The following is a 13,015-nucleotide window of genomic DNA, read 5'->3' as shown; positions in this document are numbered from 1 at the left end:
GAGGTATGACGTGCAAGGTGCACACGGGGTGTTCCAGGCTCCGGGCAGATGTTAACAGTTCGGGGTGTCACTTGATACCCCAAGAGCCCCCTGAGGCTTTATAGCATTTTGCAGCGTTTTGTGATTTCCTTGCAGAGCTTGGTGGTGGGACCAGCACAAGTTTCCTTAGCAGGACATGGGCACTGGTTTCTGGTGCCACCTGCTCAGTCGAGGCTAAGGCTGAGGAGCCGCCCAGCACAGCCTCCCGAGCAGGGCCCGTAGCCACAAAGTCTGAGTTTTGTTTGCATTCGGACTCGTGGGAGCTGAGCTCCCTAATCTGTCTCTCTCCCACAGCCGTGTCGTATCAGCATCCTTTTAGATACGGAGGATTTAGCTCCACGAGCTGCCTGTGAGCAGCGGGCTCTGCAAAGCGGCAGCTCCTTTCTTCAGCTGGGAGCCCCCAGGCTCCCCCTGCTTTTCATGAAGCTTTGAGCAGCCAACTAACTCTGTGTTCCTCTCTTTCAGCTCTTCCACGTGGCGTATGTCCTGATCAAATTCGCAAACTCTCCTCGTCCTGACCTCTGGGTGCTGGAGCGATCTACTGACTTCGGCCTTACCTACGAGCCCTGGCAGTATTTTGCCTGTAAGTACGGCAGTGTTACGAGAGAGCTGCAGCGTAGTGAAGCCAAAAGAAAGCCCAAGTGCAAGCACCGGGCTGCTTTGGAGCTGTTTCTGGGTCACTGCCATGATGTGATATGTGTCTCCTGCCCAGTAAGGCCACAAGAGTTGAGTTTCGGATTGTAGCAGCTGGGTGAGGTTGTGGTGCTCCTCAGGGCAGGAGAACAGCTTTTCTAAATGTATTTTTTAAGGTATTGTCACTGGTGCCCACCCAAATCTCTAGATGCCAAAGCTGGCATTGGTGTCAGTGCTTGGGCATTGCTGGTCTAGGTGCAGAACCTCAGATTTCTTTCCATCTCCTGTCTCTGTCTGCCTGCCTTTTACCATGCCCAGACTAGCAGATTTCGGCTCCCCAGAAACAAACCCGCAGCTCACTTCCAGACAGCTGCAGGAACCCAAAAGTTTGGGGGCAGAAAGCAGCCCCCTTCCCCTTCCCCTTCCTGCTTACCAGAGCTGGGATGCAGCCTGGGCAGGGTGGGGAGCCGCTGCCCTGCTGCTGGCCTGATGGGAGCAGAGGAGGCACTTGGACAAGGAGGCTCCAGAAATCCATCCGTGCGTTTGAATTCCCTCCTTCCCAATTCTCTGATTAAAGCCTGATCTCTTTAGGAGCAGCTGGTTCTCTGGCAATTTGTCCCACGGGGTCTGTGGGGCAGCCAGGTCTGAGGAACGTGTTAACCACTGTCCCCCGCCCAGAAGCAGCAGCACTAATTGGGAGAAGATGAGAGTTAAGATCTACAACCAGAGCTTAAAACCTGTCATGGAGGGACCTCGGAGCACTCAGAGGCCTTGCCCTGGGCTGCCCCTCAGGGCTCGTATTTCTGAGTTACCTGTCAGCCCGTGCTTTAGCTCTGCTGGCCTTTTCTTGTGCAGGAAGGAGCCGCAGGCATTTTGTGTGCTGCGTTGCCTTGGCATGGCAGCTCCTCTCCAGCACTTAGATTTTCCCCTCTGCCGTGTGCTAGGGGCGAGTCACTGCTGTCAAGTTGCTTGTTTTGTTTTTTGTTGTTTTTTTTTTTCTTCTGTAAGGAGAATTTCCCTCCCAGCTGTAGCGCCTCTCTTGGGGCCCATTACAGTTCTGTTATTGTACGGTCTGGGGCAGAGCTCTTGCCCTACAGACTTGTTCCTGCTTGTAGTGGCAGCGCTGCAACATCTGGAGCTCTCCTCCCTCCTGCAACCCCAAGCCCTGTCCACGCCAACCCCCCTTGAGAAGAAGCGAGATGTAACCACGCAGCCCAGTGGAAAATTCCCGTGGAATTAAAGAGGTTGCTGGTCCGAAACGTGCCGGCTTCACTAGCACGACAAGTCCTTTGCAGAGGTTTATTTTAGGCTTGGGGAATTCTGTAGGTGGTCTAACAAAAACACTGTGCGGTTCGCTAGGGTGGTTAAAAGCAGCTGGCAGAGCTGTAAGCACTCTCCAGAGACGCCAGCCAGCCTGGCCGGGGGTGACACCGGCCCTGGTGGGAGGTGTTTGGTTCTCCAGGCTGTCCCAGGCAGGGCACTGAAGTGCTTTTGGGCTCAGCTCTGCAGGAGGAGGGCAGAAATGACTCTGTGGAAAGCATCTGTTAGGGCAGCTGATGGGGTCTGGGGGAGCGGGGCTGCAGGGAGCATGGCAACGCGGATCCTCCCTGCTTTCCTTGGCCACCAAAGAAGTGGGAGCGCCAGGGTGAGATTCGTGGTGGTGTTTATCCCCGTGAAGGGTTCCCCACGCAGCGTTTCAGATGGGGACAGGACATGAAGGATGCCCAGTCCCAGCTGGTGCCAGAGCCAGAGTGCCCGACTTCTGCCTCACGCAGCCATGGAGATTTGAGGTAGCTGGGAAAGATTTTTGGTTTTGCTAAGGAGCTGCTCTTGCTGAGCATCCTGTCTCCGTGCTCTGCCACGGCAGTGCTCTGGAGATCAATCATCTCACAGCAGTGACAGGTTCCACCTCGCCCGGGGCTTCGGATAAGCTGCCTTTACAGCAGCACCTGGTGGAGCAGAGCTCGGGGGCGAGACACCAGAGCTAAAATATTTCCGCGAGGATGCAGCTCAGCCCCTGCTGCTGCCACAGCAGTGTTTATGGAGCAGGGCCACACTGCTGGAGACAAGGTGTAGCAATCAGCCCTTCAGTTCAGCAGGAGCACCGTAGCAAATTCCACATCAGCAAATGAAGACAACAAATTCAGACTAGGGTTAGAGCTCAAACTGTCAGCTTAATGCCGAAATTGCAGGGCAAGTTTTTGGTAGGTGGTCACAGTTGGTGTAATGCCCATTTCCTACCTTCCATCTGTGAGTTAATTCACTGCAGTGAGGTGATTTGGAGGAATTTCTGATGATGCCTGTTACTCTCACAGCGACTCCCTGCTTTCTCAGCAGTGGAGCACAAGTGTGTTATCAACAAGAGAGTTGATGCAAAGCAATCTTTACCTAGTAAGCACTTAACAAAGAGTATAGACCCTTCTCTCCTGCTGGCCAGCGTGGAGAAATCAGTACAGTGCTTTGAATTGTTCCTTTCCTCTTACTGCTTTCATCTCTGGTTGATACAGCTTCCAAGAGGGACTGCATTGAGAAGTTTGGACTGCACACCGTGGATCGTATCACCAAGGATGACCACGCTATCTGCACTACTGAATATTCCCGGATCGTGCCTTTAGAAAATGGGGAGGTGAGCCGCTGCACATGGTCATCCCCCGGGGCTCCCAGGGTTTCTGTGGATGTAAAAAAAAACACTAGTGAAGTGACTGACCGCTGAAATAGGTGGAAAAGTCTCTTAGGAGACATTGGGCAATTCTTCCTTGTATGGATGAAGAAAGTCCTCTGTCCTCCCAGCGCACAAACCCTAGTAGAACCCAGAGGACATTTGGGTTGTGGCTGTGCCACCAGGCTGATGGAAGCAGTGTTCCTGTTGCCTGCTTCCTTTTGTGCCTCTATTTACGTGGAAAAATAGCCATGGGGTGCAGCAGTCTGGAGGGACCTGACTGCCTCCAGTTGGTTGTGCTCAGGGCATGAGTCCTGGGAGCTCTTCAGCCCTTCCCCTGCTGCTGTCCACAGCCCAGCTAACCCAGAGGAGTGGCAGCAAAGTGTGGATAACCCAGGGGTATTTCTCTTTACAGAGGAATGTAAGTCAGCAGTAGGCTTTTGAGGAGGACAGCAAAGTGGAGGAGAAAATAGAGCCTGATAATAAAAACTTGGATACTGGGGAGTGCTTGGATTAAAATCTGTACTCCTCCATAAGGGCAGGTAATAAAAGCAGGCAGACCAGGGCAGGTGCTTGCATTGGACAGGAGACTTCAGAACTGCTCATCCTCCAAGGGGAAGGCAGCAGCCTTGGTACAAACAATGACTGGGCATGAAGGACAGAGCCGTGCTATGTTTCATGCTAGAAATCTGCTTAGGGAATAAACATTCAGCGCTGATTTTGTTGGCGGTTGTTAAAATTGTGTAAAAAGGCAACAGATTTCTAGTTTTGTTTTCTCAATGACTGAAAGTGCTCACATCAAATGGTTCCCACTTGGCTTTTGGATGCCACTTACACTGCTCAGTGTTAAGACAAATAAAAGACCAGCAGGGAACTGATTCAGTTGTCCTGTAAAAGGGTAAAGCTTGGGTTCAGCTGAGGGAGAGATTATTTTCCTCCCGTATCAGAGGATGACGCTGATTTGTTTTCCTTCCTCATGTTCTCAGATTGTTGTCTCACTCGTAAACGGGCGCCCGGGAGCCATGAACTTCTCCTACTCTCCTCTCCTGCGGAATTTCACAAAAGCCACCAACATCAGACTGCGCTTCCTGCAGACAAACACGCTGCTTGGGCACCTGATGGGCAAAGCTTTAAGGGACCCTACAGTGACCAGGAGGGTAAGGCGGACTTTGATACTTCTTGCTCGTGAGGAGGAAGTGTTTGAGGGGTCTGGTGCCACCTCTAGGGAAAGGACATCCCTGGATGTTGCCCATGGGAAGGAATTTCCTTGGGCTCCCCATGCAGAAGGTGTCTGCAGCGGGTGCCACCACTGCTGTGGCTGGAGCTGGAGGCTGGTTGGGAAGAGCTGATCTTAGCACGAACAGCATGAAACTGGGAACCACTTCCTGGTGTCCCACAGAGCTTTCTGGCTATGTGGGACACCTGGTTTGTAGCTCATGGGCTCTGTTAGCGGTGGCAGGTCTTACCATAGGCAGATGTTGCACCCTATGAGGTCAGGCTTTCTGATACAAGGAAAATGTTCCAACGTGTCATTTTACTGAATAAAGTCCTGCTGAATCCTGAGGAGGAGAGTTGTGAAGCTTATTCATAAATATATTAATGGCCAACTTCTCTTGTGCTCTCCAGTATTACTACAGCATCAAAGATATCAGCATTGGAGGGCGCTGTGTCTGCCATGGCCATGCAGATGTCTGTGATGCCAAAGACCCCAACGACCCTTACAGGTATGTTTTTCAAAGTACCAGTTCTGTGTAAAAGCATTTTAATTGTTGTGCTACGAATGAAATACAGCAGTGTGAGTTGAGTCCTGTCCTGAGCTCGTAATTGTGCTGGTGTTGTTGCTCTTGGCTCTGTCTTGGGAACAAGCTAGAAACCAGTTCAGCCAAAGTAGCAAAAGTGAAAGATGTTTTGCCCATCTGTCTTTCGGACAGATGAGCTCCCTGGTGTGGTTTCCCTGTACGTGACTTTGCCATCCCCATGGGGACAGAGTGCTGGAGTGGGAAGGTGAGCACGCAGAGCCAATATTGTTGAACAAGGAGGTTTCTCATCAAAGCCCAGGGCTGTGTTCTGAACACGTTCTTAGAAGACTCTTACTTCCCACATGGCTTCTTAAGATTTGGGGCAATGCCCTCATACGTGGATCGTCTCCCAAGAACATAGAGACTGCAGTTCAGTTATACTCACAGAACCATAGATAAGTTGTGTATGTAGCCAAACAAATACTCTTTGCAAAGAACAAGAGCATGCAAAACAGTTAAATTTTGGCTCATAGGGCTCTTCCCATCCGCCTCAGCAATTTGAAATGCCAAAGAGCTTCTTTAAACCATGAAAGTGTTGCATCTTAGCCATCTGTTTGCATCCTGAATGTTGCCTTTATGAAGGGGATGGGTAGATTCAGCTGGACGAGGGAAGCTTATATTACTTTCTCATAAGGATCATGTAGAGCTTTTGGATCTTCTAAAATAAAATTCCAGTGAGTCCCAGCCAAGATTAAAAGCTGCTAAGCGTTAAAACAAAGATGTATTGAAAAGCAAGTCTGCATCAGTGTGCTTAACTCCCCGACAAAGGAAAGTTCATAAATATTTGAGTGCATGGTTCTTTGTTTTCATTTTAGACTTTGGTGTTGCTGGATGCACTGTGCACCCGTGTACCAGAGCAGAGTCATTTTTTAACATGGAAATGCCTTGCTGTTGATGGCTCAGGGTTTTCCAGGAAGGGAGGGGGAGTCAAGGGAGAAGAGATGTGTTGGGATCATTGTTCGATGCCACTTCTGCTGATGACTTGCGCTGCCTCCCGGAATTCATCTCCTCCACTCACTGTGAATGCATTTGGCATCTTCCCTCTAGGCCCCAAGCTGTTTCCTAAAGCCGCAGCACTTGTTAGCGAGCAGCTGTTGCGTTTCACCCAGAGCAGATCGCACTTGCCTAGAGGAGAAGCCATCTCCTCCTTGGGTGCTTTGCACAGCCAGCACACAACATCTGTGAGGCCCTTGGGGATCCATCAGGACAAAGAAGCTGGGCAAATGAAGAGCTTCTCATGGCATTACTGTACCCTGTTGGCAAGCCCAGAGAAGTCAGCGGAAATATGATACCGGGGGCAGCATTTTGGTTGAGAAAACAAGTAATTGGTGAAGCCCTGCCATTTCTCCAAGGCTTCAGCAGCAGCTGTGTGCAGCCTTCCCACTGAGGCAGGCACTGCCGGGCCTCATCCCACCGCTCCCGTCCCCACACAGCACGGGGCCAGCACAGCAATACCTGCCCCAACCCCGCACAACCCGAGGCATCGCAGGGGCAGCTGGGGCTTGGAACACGCCGTCCCTTCGTGTCCTCGGCCTCAGCTGTCAGGACTGTGTCATTCGTCCAGAACCCCGAGTGGGAGGCGCGGGGTGTCTGCTGCACATGTCCTGCCTCCTCAGACGCCGACATGCCACGGCGAAAGGGCAAGGAAATGCAAACAGAGGGAGGCAAGGAATGTGATTTGGCCCAGCCCTGTTAAAAATCCCAGTTATGTCTCAGCCTGTCTGGGAGGTCTCTGCCTCTCGTTTTAACTTCCCGCTCCAGCACATGCCCGCTTTTTGTTCCCGTTGCCCAGAAAGGCAGGATGAGCACTCTGATAGAAGTGAGGTGAGCTAGAAATGTTGGCAGAGATTTTAGGACATGATGGAGCATGTTCGTGAGCTGACTTCCTGGCCATAAATGATGATGTTTATCCAGCTTAGGAAAGTTTTTCTCAAGTGCCAAGTTACGGAGGCTGCACTTCCAGACACGGTATGTTGGCAGCACATCTGGCGTGAGCGTGTGTGTGTGCAAGGCCCTGTGCTGCGAGGGCAGATACAGCCCCCTTAAGGGTCTGTTGCACTTTTTACACCCATCTCTATTTACACGACAGTCAAACGGGCTGAATTTAGCATTGGGAAGTAAAGTTCTCCTGGGTGAAGGTGAGCACCAGCAGGATCAGGCACAGACCTTGCTCCTGGCAGACCCTGCGAGCAGAGATAAGCATCAGCAAGGACTCGGCATGTTGCAAACCGAGGGCCCGGGCAGGAGCCGTGTGTTGACATGCAGCTGCCGTGGATGTGAGCTCGGGAGGACCCTGCGAGTGCTCTGCTTCTGCTTGATAAGAGCTCCTGTTTCTGTGCCTTCATTGCTCCGTCACAGACGTACGAGCAAGAGGAGAGACAACCAGAGAGAGGAGCTGCTGATTCTGTGCCCGATGCTGAAGATAACCAACAAAATGGTATTTAAAGACAGAGGCCTGGCTGCTGAGAAAGCAGATCTGTGGGAGGAAGTCAGGAATGCTTTCCCCTGCTGGATTTATCCTGTTCTGGCCCAATTTGTTCTGACTCAATTTATATTGTTCTGGCCCAATCCAGATACAGCAGCACTTATGTGCCACTCTCAGCTGTGACACAGACACTCTCTGCAGACTGTTTACCCGCAGTTGTTGAGCATCAGTTCGAGTGGGAAGGTTGTGGTTTTATGTTTACGGCTGGATGGCCAGGAAATACGTGTGCTATGTGAACGCAGCCGCTCCCTCTTCTTCCTTGTATATATTCAATCAATGAAACATGTAAATATTATAGCTTGTGAACGTTCGTCCATAATTCATTAGCAGCATGGACCCGACACAAGGTGCAGTAAAGCTGCCGTGATAGATGAGCTCTCTGAGAGGTCACTGCTAACTCTGTGGAGCAGAGTAAATAAATAGCTCCTTCTTCATCTGAAACATGCCTCTTACTCACTGAGGGCCATCTTTTCGCCTTCTGGGAACTGAACCAATGCCTTTCAAACATCTCAGATGTTAAAGAGCTGGGATGCGTAGCTGGAGCCATGTCCTCCTGCCAGGGAGATTAATACTGCTCAGCAGGTTTATAAGTTCCCTGACTCAGTGACCATCTTTTTCAACACGTATATATTTTGGGGTTAGTCTCCAGCTGCTGACATGGAAAAAAAGCATCAGAAGATTTTGTTTCCTTGGAGGCATTGGGCAGTGGTCAGCCAGGTGAAAGAGGCCTGTGGGTGGTTTTGTTACAGAGATGTGGCCAATGTTTGCCTTTCTCTGGGTCTCCCTCTTGGATCTCCAAAACATGGGAAGAACAAAGTTTGCAGTGGATGTTTTGGGGCTCATTTCTGCCACATAGACTCCAGCCAGCCCCTAAGGGATGTGGTTTCTTGCCTGGACTCTCCTGGCCATGGCTCAGTCCAAAAATGTGGGTAAGGACAGGGCATGAGTGCGCAGAGAGCCGACTGCAGCTGAGCATTTCATGGCATCTGCAAGGAGGGGGCTGCCCGTGGAGCTGGGAGCAGAGGTGGGAGCTGCCTCATCCTCTCTGGCTGAAACAAACTCCTGAACTTTCTCCCAGACTTTCATGTCATTCCATATTTCATTAAAATGAGTTCACTTGCCCCATGCTGCCGCCTCTGCCTAGCTATTCACCGTACACATGCCTGCAGGTCCCACATCTTCAAAATCTGTGTAGGTGGAAAACACAACACTCCCAACTCACTGCAGCCATCGGAGTGTGTCTGTACCTCTGTATTTCATCCGGAGTCACTACGCCATTTGTGCCTGATGTTTTTTAAAAAATAGATTTATTTTTAAACGCTGCTTTTGAATGGAAAAGCAGTGGAGGAGGGAGAGAGGGGAGTGGCAGGCCAGCCCTGAGGGGAAATGAGTAATTGCACAGATAAAAGCTGGAACATGCTGTATTATCCATAAGTCTAATACAACAGAAAGCATTTGTTTTGGATGGGGATCGCCTTCTGCTAAGTGGAGGTTTTGGAGATGATGTCACTGCTGTTAATGAATCAGTGCCGTGGTCGAGCAGGGATGAGATCTGTCGGTCAACCGTCAAGATTTCTTGCCCGGCGCCTCAGGAGCCGCCTGTTTACCCAGCACAGCCCTGCCCGTGCTGGCTGGGGAAGCAGGAGGTGCATTGCACGGGGAGCGTGGGCTGGCGTCTGCTAAAAGACTTCATTCACATTCCCCAGCCTTCCTCTCTGCAAGCACAGGTACACCTGGCCGAGCGGATGGGACGCGCGTGACCCCATCCCTCTCTGGCTCCGGGCTCATTTATTCCTTCCACACCAAAAAAAAAAAAAGGAAACTCAGAAGTAAGAAAAATGCCTTAGAAGCCTCTTACCCAAAATATTTGCTCTACCAAAACGTTGCTCATTGGTCTGTCTGCCTGGTGACAGCTACGCACAGCGGGGCTCTGCGGCAGGTCCCCGTCGGTGCGCCAGGCTCAGCTGACCCTCGCTCCTCTCCCCCACAGGCTGCAGTGTGACTGCCAGCACAACACCTGCGGCGGGTCCTGCGACCGCTGCTGCCCAGGCTTCAACCAGTTCCCGTGGAAGCCTGCCACTGCCGACAGCGCAAACGAATGCCAGCGTAAGTTGGAGCCGGGTTTTTCCTTCCTTTTCCCAGCTGTTCGCAGAGCACAGGTTGGCCACGCTTCCCCAGCCCCTCGGCGTTGCAGCGCAGCGAAGTCTTTCACCAAAATCATGTGGTTTGTGGTGTGTAGCACTGGGTGCAGCGTAGATGAGCAGTGCTGCTGAGAGAGTTTACACGACGGTTAATTTTGTTTAGTCGAGGCTCGCACAGGGAGGCCCGCAAGGTCTGTACGGGGCTTTGATTCTGCTCACGCTCCAGTTCCTCCTCCATATCCAAGGGTTCACACAGGCAAGTCTCGTTGCTCAATTCTGTCTCCAAGATGAATTGCATTTGGGTCTGTTTACATACAGGACATCTTTATTTGTCCAGAGAAACCTTTGGTAAACGCCGACACTGGAATTTATGCAGCACTGGGAATACAGAGCACAGCTACATTGCACGATCTCTTTTAAGTGCAGGGCAGCAAAGGACAGTTAGATCTTATTCTTGTGGGTTAGTAGAGACAGCAGGCTGAACTTTACAGCTCACCTCCATCCTGGGTGGGATAAAAGAAGCAAGAATGTTGCCCTCTAAGCCAGGCTACTTGAGGCCCCAAAGTTGGGTAATTTCTCTTTCTCGTCTCTACACGCCTGCACATATTTTTCTTCTGGTTTTGTGCCTGCCGTCATGTTTTTTTTTTGTGTGTGTATTTTTTTTTTGTTCATTTTTAAACTAGACCTTGTGAAAGAGCTGTTTCTTCTGTGCTTTTGAACTGGAAGATCCCTGGAAGCTTGGGTGTTCCCCCAGATACATTCAAGCGAGTTTCCTCATGGAAATGTAACCCATTCGATATCAAACCCACAAGGAAGCGTTAATATCTTGAGATCCAGCTGGTGACAGAAGGACCTCCAAGGGCTGATGACTTGGCTAAAATCTCTCTGTATTTTCAGCTTGCAACTGCAATGGCCATGCCTATGACTGCTATTACGACCCTGAGGTGGATCGCCACAAAGCCAGCAAAAGTCGTGAAGACAGATACGAAGGGGGAGGTGTCTGCATTGACTGCCAGGTAGGCCTGAGGGGCTCTGGTGGAAAAAGATGTTGCAGATCCTTGTGTGTGTGTTTCTGCAGTCATTGCTGACACTCCCGAGTCACTCCCTCTGGGCCCTTGAGCTGTTAGTAAATTTGGCAGATGAGCATGAATCTTGTCCTGCAGGCAGAGGAACTGATGCCCGTGTAACCCCCTGTCTTTCAGCATCACACCACTGGCATTAACTGTGAGAGGTGCATCCCAGGATACTACCGCTCCCCTGACCACCCGATCGACTCTCCCTACATCTGCTATCGTGAGTGTGATTTCCTCCACAGGTTACAGACACCCTCCTGGACTTGGTGATGCTGGGGAGGGTGGTTTGGGAATTGGCATGAGAGATTTTTCTGGCGTAAGGAGTCCAGCGCCATGAGAAGTGGGGCCACATGGGCAGTTCCTGCTGCAGCTGGCATTGTCCATGGAAGCGTGTGTGCACACGCAGCCTGTACGTGTCTGCAGCACCCATGAAATCAGAAGTGGTGGTGTGTCCAAGGCTGGAGTGACCTAAAACTGTGTTGTCACCTCTGCTGTACCCCCACGGAAATCCAATCTTAGCTGCTGTCTCTGTGCCCTTTCAGCCAGTAGCTACAAACCACTGCTGGCTGTGCCTCTAAGCCAGACCCTCTCAAAATCACTCTTTTTATTTCTGGAAGGAATTCGTATCGGATGGTGGGGGCTCTTGCAGAGATTCTGTGTCGTAGCGATGCCCCTGCTGTGCTTGTGGCTGGCAAGGGTCTTGATTAGTGATGGCCACTGCTGCTTGTCCCTCCCTGCAGGCTGTAACTGCGAGTCTGACTTCACCGATGGCACCTGTGAGGACCTCACCGGCCGCTGTTACTGCAAGCCCAATTACACCGGGGAGCGCTGCGATGCCTGTGCCGAGGGATACCTCGACTTCCCCCACTGCTACCGTAAGTACAGTGAGTGAGGCAGTGCCAGGTCTGGGACCTCACGGACCCAGCAGGCACAGAAATGGTCAAAGCTCTCTTTGTGGCTGCTCTTTAGATGTCTTTCCTTCACACCACGTTGGCAGTCCAGTCTCGGGAGTGGTTCCCACTGGTGTGGATGGAGCTGTGCTCGGCCTCAGTGGAGGCTGGAGCAGAGCAGAGCTGAACCCAGCTCCCTGTAGTCAGTGGGAACTGCCCATCTGCCTAGAGTCTGACTGCTGACTTCTGTGTTGGAGAGAGAAAGACATCCTTCCAGAGCCCGGCTCTGAAATGGCTGTAATTGTTTTTTATATAGCGGGATGTCTGCACTTTGTTACGTGTTTCACATTCAGCCTGTTGAGTTTTGGGACCCTCAACCCATTGCTGTTCTGACAGGGTTTCTTTGAGTGTGTGCGATGACCTGTGCGGTGTCTCTTTCTCCAAATAGCTGTTCCAGCTTTCGCTTACAACGATACCGGAGAACAAGTGCTCCCTGCGGGACAGATAATAAGTAAGCACTGCAATTTTCCTTGCTGCTTTGGCAATCACCCTGCTGTTATTACTGTTATACCTTGCTGCCTAATGTGAGATCAGGTCTTCAGCTTACTGGCCTTGTACGTTATAAGGGACAGCCCTGAAACAGAGTGGTTCTGAGAGAGGAGACAGCTGTAGGGGAAAGTAACTGTGGGTCCAGGCCAAGTGGGGATGTCCCCCTCTGTAAGGAACACCCTAAAACCATGGAGGGGCTGTGGCTGAGGTGGAACTTGAGCTGTGTTCTCCCAGATCTTAATCTTTGGGTTTTGGGACACACCTGTACCTGTGCCACACCTGCATTTTCTGCATTCTCCGTGTGGTGGAAGGCACAGTGGGTCCACGCTGACAGCCCTGCTGCACAAAGCCACAAGTGCACAAACTCCTGGGAAGCATCCACAGGTGGCTGCTCGCTCTGTGTTGCTTCCTGTGTTGTTTTCAGTGTTCACCTATGCCCTCATCCACACTCCCCTCCAATTCCCTCCTCTCTGATGATCGCCCGTCTCAGTTGATCTCATCCTTTGTCTTTACTTTGTTTCTTTTCCCACCGAGTCCTCCTTTGTCTCATGCTCCCCAGCGTGCTGGAGATAACCTTTTCCTTCCTTCTGATATTTTAAACTCTATATCTTCCAGGCAGGTTTTTCTTTCCTGAGCTGGAACTTCTCACTTCCCTTCCCATTTCCCTGCCTCCCCCTTCCTCTGGTTCTTGGATGATTTCTGCACTTCCCTCCCCAGCCCGTCCCCCTGTGCTACTGCAGGAGGCAG

The 13,015-nt window shown here is 51.3% G+C and overlaps 1 protein-coding gene across 1 annotated transcript in view; it reads left to right on the top strand.

The window, feature by feature from the left end:
* The window catches only part of LAMA5 (laminin subunit alpha 5), an 83,782-nt gene that overhangs the window by 33,447 nt on the left and 37,320 nt on the right, over positions 1–13,015 (top strand). The window contains exons 3-11 of the mRNA XM_032198536.1: positions 505–622; positions 3,180–3,298; positions 4,318–4,488; positions 4,958–5,055; positions 9,606–9,721; positions 10,654–10,772; positions 10,959–11,049; positions 11,570–11,704; positions 12,168–12,230. Of these exons, the coding sequence (XP_032054427.1) occupies positions 505–622; positions 3,180–3,298; positions 4,318–4,488; positions 4,958–5,055; positions 9,606–9,721; positions 10,654–10,772; positions 10,959–11,049; positions 11,570–11,704; positions 12,168–12,230 (1,030 nt within the window). The remainder of the gene's footprint in view (positions 1–504; positions 623–3,179; positions 3,299–4,317; positions 4,489–4,957; positions 5,056–9,605; positions 9,722–10,653; positions 10,773–10,958; positions 11,050–11,569; positions 11,705–12,167; positions 12,231–13,015) is intronic.

This window comes from Aythya fuligula, chromosome 16 (genome assembly GCF_009819795.1).
Source record: "Aythya fuligula isolate bAytFul2 chromosome 16, bAytFul2.pri, whole genome shotgun sequence".
NCBI lineage: Eukaryota > Metazoa > Chordata > Aves > Anseriformes > Anatidae > Aythya > Aythya fuligula.
The sequence above is the reverse complement of the archived record's forward strand: the minus strand, read 5'-3'. Positions and strand labels throughout refer to the sequence as shown.